The following is a 21,530-nucleotide window of genomic DNA, read 5'->3' on the forward strand; positions in this document are numbered from 1 at the left end:
ACGTATCTTTGAGTTTGGCAGACTATGAACTGATGATGAAAGACTGGCAGGCTGTAAACAAATAGAAATGTATATGTTCAAACAAATATGTATATGTTCAAAAAATTGGCAAGTCAGATACTAATGTTCAAGCAGCAATACTATGTATAGATTGATTGAGAAAAATGGTATATGGGTCAGAGTCCAGAAAGTATTCTCCTAGGCGATTTTTATGGATATGTTCAATATAATAATAAAAGCATTAGGTTCTCATTGGAGAACCTATTAAGATATATAAAACATGGGAAAAACTTAAAAGTTATAGAACAAAAATACATACAATTTTTATGTGATTTGTTTCTCTTGAGCCAGTCAAATTTCTCTACAATTTATGGACTTCCTGGTTAAGCAGGAGCAACAATATAACAAAACCTCTTCGCCAGCTCTCTTCTCCACTCTGAATATTTTCATGGCCATGGATTTCATGGAGAAGTTCTTTATGAGAACCAAAGTTCTTTTCGACATTTTTAGCAATGAAAATGATCTAAGACTCTTGCTCATTTATCTCAGTTTTGCTTTTGTAAATATCTCAATATGTGTCAATGTGTGCCTCTCTGTGCTCCACCATGCTATGTCATTACTATGGATATAAAGTGATAATCTTATAAGTGATAAAATGAAGAAAGCAGCTATAAGGTAGAAGTTGTGAGCTTTGATATTGTGCCAGATGATGTACCAGTTCCAAAGAGTGCATGGGTATTGTGTTACACTGTCCCATCCATTCTTGATTTAGAAGATAGAATTGATTTAGAAGATAGAATTGAAAACAATGAAGGGTCTCAGAAGTCACAGTTCCACAAAACATATGTAGACACATGACTAAGAGTGGCCTTTGCAATAGGAAAAACCAGCAGAGTTTATTTTTCAAACAAAGATGGTCCCAGAGGTCCATCTTCAGATAATAGGTTGAATCCTGGTGACAGAAAGACATGGAATCCTGAGATGGCCTAGGCCAAAAATGTGGTGAAAGACTGTAGCATTGTCTCACTTCGCTCTAATATGGACATCACTAAATTCCAGTTTTGAGACTTTAGACATTCCTTATATTCTATAGGCCTTTTTTAAATATCTGAAAATCTAAAATGATCTGTATTATCTTAATTCATCTGGGATAACAATATTACAGGCATATAAAGGACAATGCCTGTTGTATGAATGATGTCACCTTGAACTGAGAGAAAATGAGGAGAGGAGACAGTATGTTCTATGAAACTATAGTTGGCAGAGCAGTGTCCTCTCTGAAAGAGTTCAATATCGAACCACCAGAACATCAGAGTGTGTGGTGCTATATGGCAAAGCGAAAAGAAGTTTAATATGGAGATTAAATTGCTAAATCAGCTAAGTCTAAAATAAGACCTTGGAGTTTCTGGATGGCTTTGTGTAATCACAGGAGTCTAGGAAAGTGCTAGAATCTGAATCAGTGTGATGGGATGCATGGAGGACTCTGATGGGAATTATGGCTTTGGATCTAGAGCAAGGAGAGCTCAAAGGGATAGGAATGCCTCCTTCCTTTTCCCAACTTCCAGAAAGAGCAGACTGTATAATATTTGAACTATAATGGAAGATTATCTCTGTTAGAAGTCTCAGTCCAACTTTATAAATGAGTGTGGTGTTGTAAACTACCATGTGTATCACTTTATTACAGAATCAACAGGGAAAAAGGCCAGCAATGCTCAACTGGCCCTTGATATCAAAAGAGAGGCCTTGTCTGAACATTTAACTGAACTGCAAACATCCCGAAAACGTACACTATGTCTATATATTTTTTAACAAGGATTTTTAAATGAGATGTACATTTCTTAACATCAAGATAGAATTTTTATGTCTGTCAATCAAATGTTAAGTTTTCTATCCACTTTTATTTACAAAGATCAACTAAAAATAGGTGCTTACTAATAAAGTAAATAATATCTCTAAATGAAACGTAGGCTAAAGGCTTTAATTTCAAATAAACATATAGCAAATCACAAGTCTATCCTTACTGATAATATAATTTAAGGAATTTAGAATATAAAGACCTTTGCTTCCTCAGTTATAAAACTAAATATAAAACTCTTAAGCTTGGGTATATAGAACCATACATAGGGAGGAGGATTGGATGTAAATGATTATTAAGGAAATCATTCTTAAAAGGGCAGTTACAGAATAAGCAAGATAGGGAAGACGGTGATTTTAAGGCAAATTCTAACTTCAGTAATATCTTGCAAGGGAGCCTCAAGGTGGATATTATGTCTGTGATTTCCTTGCTACTAAAGAAGGCAAGCTGGCCTCTTCTACTCACTTGGGCAACAATTGGAAACTGTATATGGGAGAAAAGTTAATTTCCAGGTGGTTCCTTATGAATTTCTAGTCTAGAGCAGAAAATACCCAGTAGTTTTTGAAGCATTCTTTCAAAAAATGGACACAATATGAGAAGCCAAAGGATTTAGAAGACCTGGGGAAAGTTTTCTAATTCAATCAAAGGGAACTGTGGCACCTGTGCCATAGAAAGTGAGGGTCTCTGCCTCTCTCTCTCTCTCTCTCTCTCTCTCTCTCTCTCTCTCTCTCTCTCTCTCTCTCTCTCTCTCTGTGTGTGTGTGTGTGTGTGTGTGTGTGTCTGTGTGTGTATGTGTGTGGTTTTGAGACAGGGTTTCTCAATGAACCTGAATCTCTTAGATTAGCCTACCCTGGCAGGATTTTCCAGTCTTCATACCCCAACTCCCAAATACTAGGATTGTAGGCACACACCATCATGCCTGGCCTTTTATACTTGTCCTAGGGATCTGAGTTCAGGAGTCCATGCTTGTACAGCAGGCACTTTACTAAACACACACACACACACACACACACACACTCACTCTTTTTCTGTCTCTTTCTGTGCCTCTCTGTCTCTCTCTGTCTCTCTGTCTCTCTCTCTCTCTCACACACACACACACACACAGAGATACCTCTCAAATCTGCTTTCATAGTATAGCATGTCTAATGTTATGCTCTACCCATAGAATGCTGTTATGAAACACATACAAAATCAATACACTTGGGAATTCACAAAATGATGTTGATTTCTGTAGTATTGTCTACAGAGCACACTTACACCCAATGACTGTTTGTTTCCATCCTTTAATAAATCAACAGATCTAAACACTGGGAGAATTACTGTAGTACTTTGTAATAGAAAACCATTCAGACATCTGCTACCTTGAGTTACTATATTTGACAATTTCTTTAATTCTACTAGGTACCTAAAATTTTAAAGTATGTTCACATTTTGTATGACGTTTAGGTTAATATTATCATATACATTCCACATTTTAACAAGTGATAGCATACACTCTGATTGGGTTAAGTGACTTAGTGAAGGTTACACAGCAAAAAGCATATTTCAAGGGTCCAGGTTAGTTGACTCTATTGGTCTTCCTGTGGAGTTCCATCTCCTTCAGAGCCTGTAATTCTTCATCCTATTCTTCCATAAGAGTCCTCAAGCTTCATCCATTGTTTGGCTGTGGGTGTCTGTATCTGTCTGAGTCAGTTACTGTGTGGAGCCTCTCAGAAGACAACATGCTCCTTTTAGAAGAATAACAACATATCATTAATAATGTTAGGGATTGGTGCTTACCCATGGGATGGGTCTCAATAAGGCCAGTTATTGGTTAGCCTTTCCCTCAGTTTCTGCTCCTTTTCCTATGCCTGTATTATTTTTAGATAGGATAAATTTAGGGTTGAAAGTTTTGTGGGTGGGTTGATATCTCTGTCACCCCACTGGGCTTCCTATCTACAGATCATGGCTTCTTCAGGTTCCTTATTCCCAAGGTAGTGAGTCATACCTAAGGTTATCCCCACTGATTCTTGGGTACCTCCCTTATCCCAGGTGCTAGAGTAGCTTCCACTCTTCCAGCCTGTCAGTTGCAGATTTCCATTCATTTTCATAGATATCTAGCCATCTCTCCTGTCCTTTCCCAGTTCTGATCCCGAATCCCCCATTCCCTAACCCATCTCCTCACTGACCCAGTTTCCTCCCTCTATCTGCCTCTTATGACTATTTTATTCCCCCATCTAAGTGAGATTCAAGCTTCCTTGATTGCTTGGCCCTTTGTCTTGTTTAGCTTCTTTGGGTCCATGGAATGTACCATGATATCTGTATTTTATGGCTAATAACCTGAACTCTTGGAGCTCTCAGAGTCTGAACCACCAACCAAAGAACATACACAGGCTGGATCTAGGCCTCCCCACTCATATATAGCAGATGTGCAGCTGGACCTTCATGTGGGTCCTGAACAACTGGAGCAAAGGCTATCCCCAAAGCCGTTGCCTATACATGGGATATGTTCCACTAGCTGGGCCTTGTATGGCCTCAGTGAGAAAGGAAGCACATAACCTCATAGAAACTTGAAATGCCAGGAATACCCAGGAGGACCCCACCCCCTCAGAGAAGGGGAAGAGGGAGGAGATAAAATTGTGGGAGGGGGTTAACTGGAGGTGGGCAGTGAGCATGATGAAAAGTGAATAAGTAAATTAATTAATTAATTAATTTTTAAATAAAAGCACATTTAATTTCTGAATACCAAGATTGAGATCTCTAAACAGTTCACTTTAATTCCATGTGAATAGAAATCTAGTCAGAAGACAAATGACATACTGAGATTGAAAGAAAGAAAATGTAATAAACAAATACTGAGAAGTTGCATCTCAGGGAACGGACCTTGAGTCCAATCAGATCTAGGTTGGTCACTCCCACTGCCTTACACAGTTTTCACACTGGACAGCTTTGTAGATCAACATGTTTGTTTCTTGCTGATATTTTTTGTTTCTCTTTTGGTAGCCTGCAGAGTGCCTTCCATTACCAAAGACATCAATGTAGAGATAAAGGCTCTGTGTAGGCACCAACTCAACCTGCCTATGTTTGAGGAGTTGTTCACATCCTGTCTTCTGCAATGGGATCTTCAGGTTTTAGAGAGCAACTTATTATCTTGACAACAGCCTAGATTGTTTGAGTATTCCCATGCGACTCCTTTGGGTAACAATTCAACTGGATGTAACCCATTCCAGGTACAGGAAACTTCTTTTGTTGACAAAAGATGGCCATTTTGGGGATCCGACATTATGATCACATTCATATATTTGAAGAAATTTGCACTGCATTAGATTTTTATACCACCCCTCAAATGCCTGTCGGTTCTAGTTGTCTCCCCACATTCCTCCCTCAGCTCCCTCTCCCCTCCCCAGCCCATCTGATCCTGCAATTATGCCATCTTCCACTTACATCCACCCATGAAATCTGTCATGTCCTCTATTTCCCCTCCCAGTCCGTGTGTCCTCCCTAGTTCTTTCCTCTATACACAGCCACTCTGGGTCTACATATTGCAGCTTGGTTATCATTTACCTAACGGCTAATACCCACATGTAAGTGAGTACATACCATTTATCTTTTTGGATCTGGGTCAGAGATGAGAGTAGTAAGAATGCATTACATACGTGTATGGAATTTGTAAATTTAATAAATGAGATTAATAAAAATAGAGTTTTTACCTTTAAAATCAGGTTAAACAATGTAAAATTTGATGCAAATGCAAACATGATTATTATCTTGATAAAAATAAACATTTGATAAAATTTTAAATCTACTCTTAAGAAATATTTGGTTAAGTTGGGAAAAGTGGAGTGGTTGCTCAAAATTTAGGACATATCTTTTCTTATGCTTTCATCTTATAAATATGAAAAGTAAAAAGAATCTTTTTTTTACCACTTTTCAATATAACTCATAGGAAATTTATAAACTAGTAGTTCAAAGAGGGCATGTGCCCACCTAGACCAGGTCTACTTATTTAGCAGCCTGGCTATGAGCATTCTCTGAACTGATGATCAGGAAACTCTTAGCCACCATGCTGTATAACTGGGGGTGTTGTTGTTTTTGTTGAGATGTAATTACAGCATTTCTTCCTTCTCCCTTTTCCCCTCTAAACCATCCCCCACATACCCATGCTTTCCTTTAAATTCAATATCTCTTTTTCACTATTTGTTATTGCATGCATATAAGTACATGTACACACAAATATATTCTTAAATATAACATATTCATATTCAGTCTGGGATTAAAAAGTGAAGTATTGAGAGGGTTGGGAATATAGCTCTGTGGTATAGTACTTTTCTGGCATGTACAAGGTGTTAAATTAGGAAATTAGCCTTGATACACACGCATATACACACACATTGACATATATGTATACTGTTTTATATATATAGCACATATTAACATATATGTATACTGCTACACACACACACACCAGTCCTTCAGTGAATTTATAACATACATAGGTGTGTGTGTGTGTGTGTGTGTGTGGTCACTGGAGGCAGGATATAAAAGATACTTCTAGAAAATACAGAAACAGCCAATATAGGAAACAACCACTAACTACAGGGCTATAGGACAGCATTCAATCCAAGGAGAGAATAATCTACCACACCCATTCCTTTGCTCATTCCTGTCACCCTTACAAGGCAGAAAGACTCAATGGTTAAAAATTGGTTGAGATGTCAAATAGTTGGTGGGAACATATGTGTTGCACTGCCAGGGGAAACATGCAAGAAAGCCTGTGACCAGCCGGAGAGACTCTCTTAGTAGAAGGCTATGTGCTGTGGGATCAGAACTACTTCCTGGATTCTTCACAGTACTGGTTAGAAAACCACCTAGACCCCATCATAGAGGATACAAGTGTCTGAACCACTCTAACACTGACAAAGCCTAACATTGTCACTGGTAACTGTCTTAGTTCACTTTCAGTTGCTGTGATAGAGCACTCTGACAAAAAACAAGTGGGGAGGAAAAAGTTGATTTTGACTTACAATGCATTCTGGAGGAAATTTAGGGCAAGAACTCAAGACAGGAACATCTAGGCAGGAATCAGAGTATAGACCACAAAGGATACCTGCTTATTCTTTCTGTGTGCCTGGCTCAATCTACTTTCTTATTCTAGCCAAGACCACCTGCCCTTGGTGATACTACTCCCAGTGGGGTGAGCCATCCTTCCACATCAATCATTAATAATAATTTTAAAATGCCCTACAGACTTACTGATAGGTAATCTGGCAGAGGCATTTTCTCTATTGCAGTTCCACTTCCCAGAAAAATATAACATGTGTCAAGTAAACAAAAAACTAACTAGGAGTAAGAGAAAGGTGCTTAGAGATTCTGATCCCAGTATCGGCATGCAAGTCAATATAGGGTGGACTGGGAGCTGACACAGAGCTCTGTGGCTCTGCCAGCTTAAGGACTGAGTGAGCCTCCTAGGGAAAGCAGCTGATTCAGTTGTTTTCTTTTGTCCCACAAAAGGAGCAGGCCTAAAGCTATGGTCACACTATACTGAGTCCTACTATGACACATGCTAAGTAAGAAGGAGGATCTCCAGGCAGTGACTGAATAGAGGTGTGAAGACTACCAAGTAGGGTCTGAATGCAAGTGCATGAAATTATTGTCACACTGATTAGATGCATAACTTTATAAAATGTAAAAATGCTGCTCTGTAAAATCTATCTCTGCCTGCCTCCAGTTCCTCGCCTGTAAAGTAGTATATAATATAACCATAATATAATACCTGATAAACAATTAGAACTGTAAATATCAACAGACACATTGGTGGTAACTTGTAACTGCTGTTAAACAAATGCAAATTCTGTTCCCCACTGCTATCACTTTGCACTTAGAATGGGCTTTATAATCCTCAGACTAACTTTGCAGGAGGCTGGGCTTTCAATGGAAACCTTGCTGGCTCCTGAGCACTCCCTAGGGCCAAGGACTGGGTAGCCCTCCATTCATAGCCAACTTTCTGGACATCCACTTCCTCAAGTGGAAAAAGGCACAAAGTCAAGCAAATTCATCCTTTATAAAGATCTTCAGTTCTGACCTAATTTGCTGTCCTCTCCACAAAGTGGGGGGTGGGGGTGGGTCTGAAGAGGAAGAACCTGCTGTTCAAAGCTGACAAACCTGTGCAGGGCAGCCCTTTCCCTGCCTTGCCTGATTTTCTTCTCACTGCATCAGGCCCCACTAGTATTGTTAACCCTATTTTAAAAGAAGCAAACAGAGAAAGGTGGGGCAGCCTGCTAAATGTGGTACTCCTGAAAAGCCGCAGAGCCAGGATTCAAACCCTGTCTTTTCTGCCTGGGTCAGCTAAGCCTTTTGAACTGCACTGCTTTCCTCCCACACTCCATCCCAGACATCAAGGGGCTTAACTGCTGATAATTTCCATGCTCTGATTTACAAAGATGAGTGGGTGATTTTTTTTTTTTTTTTTTTTTTGCCTGAGACACAAGTAATATTTCAAAGTTAAGCAAAATGAAATTTAAGCTACAGAGACTCAAAAAGCACCAAGGATTTCACTGCAGAAGTCAGCAGCCCTCAGTTTACTGTGCCCTGCTTAGCTTTCCACCCGGCTCTAAATCTGGAGAAGGAGAAGGAGCTAGATGGGGGTCCAGCGAGCTGAGTTCCCGCTCTCCCAAGAGCCTTCTTTCCTTTCCTGTACCAGAGGATGCTTGATTAACCTATGGCTTGATCCCCAGGTAGAAGCTTGACTCCTATCTGTGTTAAACTCTTCACTTCCACTTCTAGACTCCAGTTATCTCCTTAACACCTTCCCCACCACCCTCTCCACTTTTCAACTAGGGCAGGTGCCCTCTACCCTGTCTTCACTCTCTTCAGTTTCTTCCCATGGGACACCTAGCCTTGCTCTGCAGACGTTATTTCACCTTCTTCTTGTAGCCAGGACGACCAGACTCCTTCCTCTAACTTTCGTCTATCGGAGGGGCACTTCTGAGAACTTTTCGAGGAATGTAGAGTGTAAAAGTGGAGCGAGCCAACGGTGAAGTCTCTCCCCACCGGCTCCGGCTGCCAGGCCCTCTGCAGTTCCACGCTAGGACCCCGAACTTCAGCTTCCTCGCGGCAGGATGGAGCCCCAGAAGACTGGCGGCGCTGCAGATGGGCCATCAGGCACCGGGCTTGCCATCGGGTCCCCGGATTTCTGCTTTGTACATTCTGGGGTGTGAGCAAGTCTGGGCGTCCTGCAGGCGAGCAGCCCGGCTCGAAGGAAAGCTGAAGACAGGTCCACCCAGGGATCCAGGTTCTTCTCGCCGGCCTGCCCACGCCGAGCCTCCGCTCCCCTCCCTTCTCACTCCCGCCTCCTCCCGCAGGCTGCGGGGCGGCCCGGGGCCTGCCTCTCCCGGCGCCTTCACTACCGGGTCAAGCCGCGGAGGGAGGGAGACGGCCGCCAAGCCCTCCCTGGCGCTCCACCCGGTGCGCGCGCCTCCTCCCTCGGCTCGCATCCCCAACCCCTCCCCCGCCCCCCGCCGCCCGCTCGCATCCTGCCAGTACAGTACAACTAGTACACAGGCACACACGCGCACACGCGCACACACACGCGCTCCCTACCGCTGCCACTGCAGCTGCCATGGATATCGGCTAACAACACAGAGGCCGGCGAGCGCGCGCGCGCTCCCCACTCGCAGCACGCAGGAGTGGCCCCCGGCATCCCTACCCTCCTCCCCACCCCCACGCCACCCGCTCAGCAGCTCGGCCACTGCTCGCGCTGGCTCGGCCGCCGCCACCGCCGCTAACGCCGCCAACGCCACCACAGCTTCCTCCGCTGCGGGGCCAAAGCCTTGAGTGTCATTCAAGGGACAGCACAACCTCTCCCAAGCTCTCCTACCTCTGCCCAGCCCTCCCTCTCATCCTCCCCCTTCCTCCACCACACTCCATCCAAAGAAGAGGGAAAACGCGGAGCAGAGAGAGAGAAAGGCAAAGTCTGCCAACCTCTTTCCTTGGCCCCCTTGCTCCTCCATCCTAATTTTGACTCCTAGACCCTCCTTCCCAAAGGACCCTCAGGAACTGAGGCGACTCACCCTACTGCCATGTCCAAAAGCTTGAAAAAGAAAAGCCACTGGACTAGCAAAGTCCACGAGAGTGTCATTGGCAGGAACCCGGAGGGCCAGCTGGGCTTTGAACTGAAGGGGGGCGCCGAAAACGGACAGTTCCCCTACCTGGGAGAGGTGAAGCCGGGCAAGGTGGCCTATGAAAGCGGCAGCAAGTTGGTGTCCGAGGAGCTGCTGCTGGAGGTGAACGAGACCCCCGTGGCGGGGCTCACCATCAGGGACGTTCTGGCCGTGATCAAACACTGCAAGGATCCCCTCCGGCTGAAGTGTGTCAAGCAAGGTGAGCGCAGCTTGTTCAGTGCTCTGCCTGGCAGTGGGACCCTGGCGTGGGGAAGGCATCAATAGGGTGGGCGCGGGTGCTGGATGGGTGTATGCTGCGCCACCGCGGGGTGGGGTCCAGAGAGCACCATAACTGTGTTCTGAGCATTAGTGGGACCGGGGCGGGGGGGTGGGGGGGCTGCTTGGCCGGCTAAGCCAGGTTGTAGTGTAGCAGGCAACTTAGTTTGCCTAGTTGGACCCTCCCCTTTGGAAGATGCTTGGCCTTGTCTGACCTCCTCTGAGCTTTAGGGCCAAATAGAATGTGCGTCAGTGGCGTGCCCACAGTGGACACACAGCTTTCGGAGAAGGAAGAAAGCAAGGGAGGAGAAAGAAAGGAAGATGGAGCAACTTGAGGTGCAGTGGTGTCACTAGAAAGATTGGGAGAAGCTCTGAGCATTGGGGAAAGTGGAGAAAGCTTGCAGTATATCCAAAACTAGTCTGTAGACACCTTGGTCCATAGCGGTTCCCTACGGATCTCTGATCCACTGACTGGAGAGGAAGGAAAGGGACAAATTGGTTTGGACGCTTTGACCAGTGTTCAGTAACTTTTTCCCTGCTTCACTCCTCGGTCTTTCTCCCCCGCCCATGGTCATGTCATGTGGGCACCGTGAGTCACGTGCAGACTGACTAACCCTAGAGATCGCCCCTGGCCAGCAGGCAGGAGGAGGGGCAGAGATTAAGAAGCAGGGAAATGGGAGAGCTTTCTAGTGTTGGTGGGAAGGCAGACTGCATGCAGCATTACAAGCGTTCCCCCAAAGTATTCTTCATTGACTGGGATTGTCTTATGGACTAGGATTTCTCTGTGGTTGGGCTCTCCTCTAGCTCCAGACATGGGGGCGTGTTTTTGGCATAGAGGTGGATGGAGACGCAAGCTGGTCACAGCTCAGGCCCCCTGTGTTCTAACCTGGCTTTAAGGAGCCTCTTCCAGGGCTATGAAGTGAATTTAGAGAGATTGGAATCTTGCTGAAAAATGTCTTTGCTTGAAATAAAATTATGGTCCGGAGATAAAAGTTTCCTTAGAGGAGACTTTGTTTTATAAATGTAGCATGCCTTTGTTTTCCTCTGGTGGTAACACAGTTTCATGGGTGGCACAGGTGGACAGGAAAGATGTGTCTTATATATACTAGCATTATTGGTATGACAGTTTGTTGTCTATTGTTACTCTGTCTTGCACCAATGTTGAAATTCTGAGTATAGCTGTACTCTGAATTGCTATTCATACTAAAACCCTCTATGAAGACATAACTGTAGAACAGTTGTTTTTTTCAGCATAAAATTAATCTGCAAAAAAAGTTTCAAAGTAAACACGAGAGAACAAAGGTTCACAAACTTCTCTAAAGCTAAGCGGTCACGGAAGAAAATATCTTCAGTGGAATTTATTGAGTATTCATCATATATCATTTTAGATCATTTAATGTAAACATTCGGTCTTATATGACACTGAAGAAGAGGAGTTAGTACCCTAGTATTTTCCAGAGTGACATACTTTGAACTCAAATTCAGAAAGTTGTGTTGCTACATTTTATGTTACAATACTGCATAATAGCAACGAATAACAAATGTGAAGTTCAAGTTTAGACTCCAATATACTACAATTGAGGGATACCATTGTTTGGTGGTAAAAATATTGGTGTTTGCAAAGAAAAACAACTGTTAAAGTTAATGCTTTAAAAATATTTGTTTGTTCATGGATTGATGGTTTATGGAGGGGTGGATGGTATGCTCACTGTGTGATATAGAAATCAGAAAAGAGCCCTTGAGAATCAGTTCTCCCCTACTTCTCTGTGGGTCCGAGAGGGAAATTAGCCTTGGTGGGAAGCTTCTCCTGAGATCAGCCTCAGCAGCCCAAGTTAACACATTTCCACACTGACTGTTCTACTGTGGTTCCCACTGATCATTTTATTCTGCATTTAGTCTGATGCTTACATCTTGAGACAGACTTTGGCCAACTCTAATACTCATAAATGATAAATGTTTATTAGTATTAATAAAATTAATAATTTAAATAAAACCTTATCTAGTATCTGCAATTAGTAAATGAAATCCAGAGAGACATTGGAAAAATGAAGGTATAAAAGCTGTGCAAATTGAGAATCTGAGATAAGAAATGTTTTTTTTTGTTGTTGTTGTTGTTTTTTTTTTTTTTTTGCCTATTCTGTGATATCACGCATGAGAAAATTAGGGCAAATTTGGGAAGTGTTTCCCTTGAAGAAGCGTATCTCTAACAGAGCAGAGCTGCGAGCTATGTTGTAAGATAAGGTTTCCCTTATTCTGGATGTTGACGGGGCAGAAAGATCCGCAGAGGCTGATCCCGGTCCAGCCTGGATTTTAGCTAAAGCTGATCCTGATCAATCAGCATCTTGCTTGTATTTTGTTTGGAAGAATATAGCTGTTCAGATTCAGGAAACTTATTTTTATGGACAGAGGTATTTAGGTGAAAGTATTTTCATAGTATATGTTAACCCTTAGTTTATCAGCTTCCAGGTTTCCAATAATAGACATTCATCTACTGAATTAAAATAGATATATAGATTAATTAATTAATAGTTTTTGGGAAATCTATAATCTTACATATTCATTTAAATGTAATGATTCCTATATATTCTCTTATGAAATTGATCTTTTATCAGTGGTGACTAGGTTTATTTAATTATAATTATGAGTAAGTGAAAATTATAGGACATTAAATACAGAGCCCATGACACTTGGGATTCAGTAGGGTTTGTACTTGTTTGAAAACTAGGTAGAAACTCTTGGCTTAGTAGGTTCTGTTTCTGGGGAGAAACAAGAAAAAACGAAAAACACAGCATAGACAGTGGACTAAAGCATGCCTTGCTTGGGAGTGGGATTTTTAAAAATATTAATGAGATTGATTTTAAAGGTTTAGTTCAATATTGGACATTATGCAGAAACTACATGTATAATTATAGCACAATCTAGGGAAGATTTTGCTAGAAATGGGAGATATGTATAATAAAAAGCACTAGCAAAATATAACTCAAATAAATTGCAATATTTACTCAACTTTTACTTACTTTTTGGCTAATTTTACATTATAGTCATCATAGCTTTCTAATTATTCTAACTTTTTAAAGAAATTGAGAAACTAATATTTTAAGGCATACTAAAGAAGACAGGTGTTTGTAGTTTTTCTGAACTGCTTAAATGCCTTCAAACCCATTAAAAAAACAGACAACAAAAAACCCCCACAACTTTTCAACAAATTTCAACACATTTCTCTTTTTTATTTCATCATCTTTTAGCCTACAGAATAACTCGATATGAAAAATACCATTTCTATTTATTGGTGACATCCTGTTGATTTTCTAAACCATCCTTTTTGTTTATAATAAACTTTTCTTACCAATAGATTCAATATAAGTCAGTAATGTTGTATGCGTTCTCATTATTTCACAGGACGCTGTAAAGAGAGCTACCTAGGTGATCCTGAGATACAAGCTGAAGTGTTAGCAGTTCTTTTCTTTATCTTTTCCTTTTAACTTTGCTACTAAAGTCCACAGAAGCAGTGACACAGACTGTCATGTTCCTGTCCTACACTCCTTAGGCTATGGCTCCTGATGCCTCTCAGACGACACAGGGACCGATGTAGCCTAGATACATTTTCCCATTTAATATCTCACAGTGAAAAATAAGAGGCAAAAACTTTTATAGTTCTTGCCATGTGGAAGCTGGGCCATTCAAAGCCTTTGAACTTCACTTTGAGGCAAGATCTACTTCACTCTTTGCTCTATTGCTCCTTAAAAGGCTCCTTCAAAGAAAAGAAAATTCACATTTATTAAGAGTCACACTTTCTTCACTGACTTCAGGCTAAGACCATGTGTTAAACTTCCACCGCCTTTAATTTTAAAGAGTGAAATCCAAAGTATGTCGAATATTTTTGCCAGTAAAAATTGATTTATTTCACAAAATATAAGTTATATGGTTTTTATTCAAAAATAATATGAGTCATTTAAATGGTGATCAGCCTAATATTTGTCCAGTACTGGGGTTCAAATCCAGGGCCATCTATGTGCTTTACAAATGTGGTGTTATTGAGTCATAGCCACTTGTATTGATTATAACTATGTTAGGAAAATGTTGATTAATAAGCAATTAAATGATTCTGCTTGAGCAGAGTCTATGAAGGATGCCACTGTGGTTTTCCACTGTCTGCAGTTTTGTTTCTTTCTTTCTTTGTTTAGTTTTTGTTTTGCTATTTTAATGTCATAACCTTGAATGTTAAACATGAGCATTCCCTTTTGTGTTTGCTTTGAATGACAATAGTCTCTAGGTTGAAATGCCATCTGCTCTGAACTGTGTGGGTTTTTGTTGCTGTTATTTGTTTGTTTGTTTGTTGGTTGGTTGGTTTGTTGTTTGTTTTTTATTGCTTTTGGTTTTTTGTTTGGTTGTTTGGTTTTGTTGGTGGTGGTAATGGTGGTGGTTGTTTGGTTGTTTGCTTTTTGTTTTGTTTTGCACATCCACTATTCTCAGTTTCCTTTTTAGTTGCTTGAAACTCACACATTCACTTTCATAATCAGAAAAAAAAAATAGTTTGCAAGTTTGCCATGTCTTCTTGCTTGCAGTTCAAACAATGACTTTGAAATGCATAGCAGACCCTGGTAGCAACATTTCCCTTAGGAAATGGAAGAGAGCAGTGGTAATTGTGCTCTCTTCCTTGCAGGTTATCTGGCTTTGAAACCTGAGAGCACTATTTGATGACAGTTGTATAAACAAGTTTTCTAAATGAGGGAGGCAGCAGTTTCTTAAGGATAGGAAGTAACAGCTGGGAATGGAATCTACTGGAATTATTCCTCATTGTGTGTAAGACCTTGTATGCTAATCCCAGCCTTGCCAATATTCATTAGCTAAGTTACACATATAATCATGTCATGGTTTGCAGGTAGTAAGCACTGTGTAAATGTTAGAAAATCTTACTCTAAATATTTGGGTCATTTTGAGCCACTTTCATTACTATTAACCTTCAAGATATTTTTTACAATATTTTTAATTAATTGTGTATGTGTATGTGCGTGCACAGCACATGCATGTGCAAGTGAGTTTAAATGCTAGCGGAGGAGCTGGTGTTCCAGACAGCTGTGAGCTGCCTGGCGTGGATCCTGGGAATCAAACATGTGTCCTCTTCAAGAGCAGCCAGTGCTCTGAACTGCTGAGCCGTCTTTCTAGCCCAAGGTTTCAACGCATTTTACTTTTAACTATGATTAATTACCTGGGGAAAATAAAAAGAAAACTACTAAAGTCTAATTGATCATAAGTGCAAAATTAAGTTAGAGACTTAAGTGTTTTCTGTACAATAAAATCTGCTTTATAAAAAGCATTTTATTTTTTGATGACTGTTGCCATTAAATGCAATGACATATTCTTCCACCTTTAAAAAGTAACTTTCATTGATGCCTTTATTTATAAAGTTTTGTTCTTTTAGGTTTCAGACCAGTTCTTAGTAATGCTTACTAATGCTATGACATTTAAATACAGTTCCTCATGTGGTGGTGATACCCAATCGTACAATTATTTTGATTGCTACCCCATAACCATAATGTTTAATGTTGGTACTGTTATGAATCATAATATAAATATTTGTGTTTTCTGATGGTTAGGTAGACCCTGTAAAAGGGTGATTTGACCACCGAAGGGGTTGTGATCCACAGGCTGTGAAGCACTTCTCCTGACAGAGTTTGTTTTCATCCTCTCGAGTCTTCCCTTCTGAACATATCTTTCCTCCGTATAAAGTTGGCAAATGAAATGAAGCCCTTCCTCTAATTTTGACAAGTATAGAAACCATAAGATTCATTTCGTGTAAAAATATATTTATACTTCTTAAACACCACAATAGACAGACAGATCATATTATCAGTAGAACGTTTACTTGATAGTGACAAATCAAGTTTCTGTTCAGGAGGAGCTATAACTAAAGAGAATGAATAAGTAGCCACGGTTAACACTGTATGACTAAGGAAGTTACACCAAATCCAGCAGAGGTGCACGCTGCACTTGTAACAGTGGCTGTACCACAGCATAAGCAGACACCTGTGTGAACCAATGCCACAAAAGATGATCGCTGCCTCAGTATCTCCATGGAAAGCACATGAGTGACTTTAGCACTGCTTGAGTTTGTCCCAGCAATGGTTACAGTGTCAGCTCAGCTGCAGGTAACAGGGTTCTGCAGCTTTCTTGGTATTTCTTAGTATTGTCACTCCTCATTTTAAACCTCAACTTTCTCCCTTTCATCTCTAAGAAATGCTGACATGATCTTTTCCTTGGTTTAAAATGAACTATGTTACACAGACAATTTACTGATAAAACCCATAAATACTAAGGGCAGTTAGCTAAAGATCTGCATGGGGATGTGTGTTTGCTGGACACTGTTGCACAATGTTCAGGCCATCATGGAAAATTAGCCATTAGTATCTCTTGTAACTGAGTTGTGAAAATAATTCTTTAATAAATTTAAAATGTAAAGTTGGGTTTGGTATGTAGTTTGTAGTTTTGAGCATTTTAGACAGTCTGGAATAAACTATTAAAGATTTCTTCTTTGACTACGGAATATATAGTAATGACATCCAATAGATCCTTTTTTTTTTTTAATCCATTAAGGTAATGTTTTAAAGAAGTTATCAAATTTATTTAAAATATAATGATTAAATGCCTTTATCTACCTAGAGAATTATATTATTATTAATTATATTATACATGAATTGCATGAAGGTTTTGTGTCATTTAAAGTTATTTTACTTAAACAAAACCAACACTATCTGAACCATCATAACATCACTGTATTCAATTGTAATATACACATGTAATACATACATGGATGAAAGGAATTTAAGCAAGCTTGATATGCAAAGTAAAAAATTCTTTGTTTATATTGATACTTCTAATTACAAAATTGGTAGAAAACGTCTTGATCTTTGTAATGTCACCTAGTGAGGGGTACGTGTATGAAATCACAAAACTTTTTTTTTTTAAATAGCCTTGGCTGTTTTTAAAGGATTACTGTGAAGTACCAGGAAGAAAAAGTGTTGAATGAAAACAATTAATTGAATACCTTTCACATAATACTTTGTTTTAAGATGTTTAAAAAAAAAAGTCATGTTTTCCAAATTGTACACTGAACTACCATGGATCAAGGAGAGAACAAAAGCTGTTTATACAGAGAAATGGGAGAAAACATTAGTCGGAAAAGTGATTTCATGTTAGCACTTAACATTCATTTTAAAGATGAGCTGTATTGCGTGTCCTAACCGTTTGTACTGGCATCCATAAGGAGGGACTGATTTATTTAGAATACACTTATGTGTACAAGGGAGACTAGTGCTAGAAACCCACAGATTAACCTAGCAGCATACTAAGCAGATTAAGATCTGATTAGCTGTTTTCAAGCATGAGAAAAATTTCAGATGTGAAATGTTTCGTGTTCCACCTTGATTCTGCCACGCAAGCCTGAGTTTGCCTTTCCTTGTACTCCACACTGTAATGATAAAGCATTCTTTTATTGGACAAAGTTTCTTGGAAAACTAGCAAGTGCTTAGGCTTAAAGCATTTACTGAACCCTTCCAAACAGCCTGGCTCCTTTCTAAAAGCATACTGAGCACAGATAAATCTAATCCTGTCTTTGTAGCAAGTCTGGTAACAAGGGGGAAGTGGGGTCTTAACTAAACAGAAGGAAGTTGATCCTCCCTCTGAATGAGCAATAACATTGTCAAAGATGGTCTTCTGTATTAGAAGTTAAAACACCACAAAACCTGTTTTCTTTGAAACATTCCTCATTCCCTGTAGCTGGATTCCCATGTCCTTATTACTTGAAAGTGTCTATGCTTTCTGTCTCTTCACTTCAGTGTGGAAATTACCCTAGTGAACTGCAAATGCATTCTACAGGACTGGATACATGGGATACACGTGTGTACAGCCACATGCAAAGATGAGAGTCTCAGTTACTAGTGTTAAAAGAAATTGTAAAATAAAAGGATTTATGTGTGTGAACGTATAGCCTTAGTGACTTGAGTTTCTTTTTCTTTTTCCTTTTTTCTTATTTACCAAAAAAGATTCTTCTCATATATGATAAATCCTGACCATGGTGTGCCCTACCCCCACTCCTTCCAGCCCAGTCTCTTTCTCCCCAGTATCCATTCTCTCTCCACTTCCTCTTCAGAGAAGAGCAGGCTTCCAAGACACAATGACCAACTACCACAAAACAAGATACAGTAAGACAAGGCAAAAGCCCTCACATTGAGGCTGAGCAAGGCAACCCAGTAGGAGGAAAAGAATCCCAAGAATTGCCATGTTTTAATTGTGAGCAGAATTGTAACTCTGAGTGTCAGACCATTAAGCAAATCAAATATGTTAGTTTTTAAGAAATTATAACAAATTAAATTTTTCCCTTTGATTTTATTTTTTATTACTTTTATTTATTTATTTATTTTTACACTCCAGTTATTACCCCATTCCTGGTCTGCCCTCTCACAGATCTCCATCCCATTCCTCCTCTCCCCTGTCTCCATGACTATATCAGCAACCCCTACTCCCCATATAGCACCCCCCTCCCACTCCAATCTGACACCACCTGGCCTCTCCATTCCCTGGGGCCTCAAGTCTCTCAAGGGTTAGGCACTGCTTGTCCCACAGAAACCAGACCAGGCAGTCCTCTGCTGTATATGTGCTGGGCCTTGGACCAGTTCCTGAGTGCTGCCTGGTTGATGGTTCATGTCTGAGAGATCTCAGGGGTTCAGGTTAGTTGAGACTGATGGTCTTCCTTTGGTGTTGCTTTTCTCCTCAGCTTCTTCCAGCTTTTCCCTAGTTTAACCACAGGGGTCCCCCTCTTCAGTCCATTGATTGTGGTTTAAATATCTGCATGTCTGTCAGCTGTTTGTTGGGCCTCTCATAGGACAGCCATGATAGGCTCTGTCTGTAAGGACACCACAGTATCAGCAATAGTGTCAGGCCTTGGAACCTCCCCTTGAGCTGGATCCCAATTTGGGGTAGTCATTGGACCTCCTTTCCCTCAATTTCTTCTCCATTTTTCTCCATACAGTTCTTTTAGACAGAATCAATTCTGGATCAGAGTTTTTGACTGTGGGATAGCAACCCCATCCCACCACTTGTTGCCCTGTCTTTCGACTGGAGGTGGGCTCTAAAAATTCCCTCTCCTCACTGTTGGGTATTTTATCTAAGGTCCCTCCATTTGAGTCCTGAAAATTTCTCAACTACCCAGATCTGTGGTACTTTCTAGAGGCCCCCCTACCTCCCACCCTGAGGTTGCCTGTTTTCATTCATTCTGTTGGCTCTCAGGGCTGCACTCCTGTCTCCCTGCCCCCTTATCTGATGATGTTCCCCTTTTCCCTTCCCCTCCCTTCCCCCACAAGGTCCCTCCCTCCCTCTGCCTCCTGTGATTGCTTTCTTCTACCTCCCAAGTGGGATTGAAGCACCTTTACTTGGACCCTTCTGCTTGTTAACCTTGAATTCTGTGGATTGTATCCCAGGTATTCTGTACTTTTTTGGATAATATCCACTTATACATACTATGAATGTCTTTTTGATTCTGAGTTACCTTCTGAACACCCAGCTATACCAACAAATCAAATTTAAGTTTAGATTTTTTTCTTTGTATCAAAAAGTAGACAGTGAGCTGTTTTAAAATTCCAGATAGCATCTTCCTAACATTAATTAACAAAAGAATTAACAGTTAAGGAGAATTCTTGTTCATGAACTGAATAATATATTTGCATAGTGTATAATTTTAATTGGTTTAAATATTTTAGAGAAAAATGAGATTTGTATCCAATAATATGAATTTGTAACATCAAAATTATAAATATGTAATTATTTAGAATAAATGAAATTATACCATAACTGTATCTTTTTTGTCCAAAACAAAGATATTAGCATTTAGAAATTTAAAATGAAAAAAGACTGTTTAACTAGTAGGGATATTAAAATATTTTGCCATGAAATAAAGACAATACTACTTTATCTGATGTTAGTATTTTAAATGTGAGGCAACTTCCTTTTGACAAGTTAATTCCATGTTTATAAACTTGTAGCAATGAATCCACTGTTAAAATGAATCAGCTATTAAAATGTATGCAATTAATGATTTCTTCTATATTTCAAACAATTTGTTCAGTCCCTATAATAGAACAAAAAAGGTGTCATTTTGTATTTCTCCCATCTCTATTTTATGGTTTTTATGCTTTTAAATTTGTTTTACCTGATACACTGAAGCATCAATATTGCATATACTGTAGTGGTACCATCTGATAATTCAATTTAAGAATATGTCTGTTATGCTTAAGTTGCATGAGACACATCTGTCTATTCAAAAACATTATTTTCTTGTAGTGTAAACCTCATACTTTCTGAGGCCTTTTGATATGTGCAGTGCATTACTGTCTCTAGTAGCCCTTCCACACAGCAGCATGCCTGGCTCTTTACAGGTGTTTAAATCAAATATAGTAACTATGGATGGACCCTGAAATTCAGCTGAAGCATCTTCATCCCCTCATGTAGAAAGTGTCATGGTACCTTTTATTCTTGGAAACATTGACAGTCTTTGCACTACCACAGAGGCAGTTTGCTTCAGTTGAATATCTTTTCAGACACACTTTAGCCACAAAATTATTAAAGAAGAACTGGGTTGACTAGATAGAATGCGCTTCCCTTTCACCCCTTCCTCTCAATTTCATTTTGTTAGAATGTCAGCTCTATTCAAGAATGCATATGCCAATGTGTTGATTTGTTTTCATACCAAATTGGCTTCAGCTCAAGCAAGTAAATCCCAACTAGTCTGATGCAGACAAGACAGTTCCATCTTTTCACCAGTGATCTGTTTGGAAAATGGCTTGTAACCCAGTTCTAAGTATTGAGAAGTAAGAAGAATTCCTTTGGGGGACTTTGTGAGAGATTTCTGAATTCTTAAAATAAGATGAGAAAGAAAAAATAATATTCCCTCCCTGGACTGAAAGTTCTTTTCATGGGAGCTGGGCCAAAAGCAGCTGTCAGCCATCCTGTGATCATGAACCCCTCTAGGTAGAAAATGGGAAGATGGCAGAGCAGACCAATGGAACTACCCTGGTTCCTGATAGACATCTGGAATAAGGAACCAATAACTCGGTCTCCCTTGGCACTAAAGCACAGGATGTTAGTTTTTTTTCTACTTGTAGCACAAATAATGTTGCTTTATTAATATAAAATATGCTTAATTCCAATCTTCTGTTGCGGGAAGCAAGCACTGTTGATGTTCTTGCAAGAAAAGAAGTTTGGAGAAT

The 21,530-nt window shown here is 40.2% G+C and overlaps 1 protein-coding gene and 1 long non-coding RNA gene across 2 annotated transcripts in view; one reads left to right on the forward strand and one right to left on the reverse strand.

Moving 5' to 3' along the window:
- Nucleotides 1-3,122: 3,122 nt before the first annotated feature.
- On the reverse strand, nucleotides 3,123-9,318 carry LOC143434440 (uncharacterized). The gene is made up of 2 exons (XR_013103913.1): nucleotides 8,755-9,318; nucleotides 3,123-3,582 (listed from the first exon to the last, which is right to left on the reverse strand). It is a non-coding gene; the product is annotated as an uncharacterized LOC143434440 (long non-coding RNA).
- A 51-nt stretch (nucleotides 9,319-9,369) lies between these two features.
- Nucleotides 9,370-21,530, forward strand: part of LOC143434439 (membrane-associated guanylate kinase, WW and PDZ domain-containing protein 2-like) — a 386,630-nt gene continuing 374,469 nt past the window's right edge. Inside the window, exon 1 of the mRNA XM_076913144.1 lies at nucleotides 9,370-10,213. Within this exon, the coding sequence (XP_076769259.1) occupies nucleotides 9,913-10,213 (301 nt within the window). The 5' untranslated portion in view covers nucleotides 9,370-9,912. The remainder of the gene's footprint in view (nucleotides 10,214-21,530) is intronic.

The sequence above is a fragment of the Arvicanthis niloticus genome, chromosome 15, assembly GCF_011762505.2.
Source record: "Arvicanthis niloticus isolate mArvNil1 chromosome 15, mArvNil1.pat.X, whole genome shotgun sequence".
Lineage (NCBI taxonomy): Eukaryota > Metazoa > Chordata > Mammalia > Rodentia > Muridae > Arvicanthis > Arvicanthis niloticus.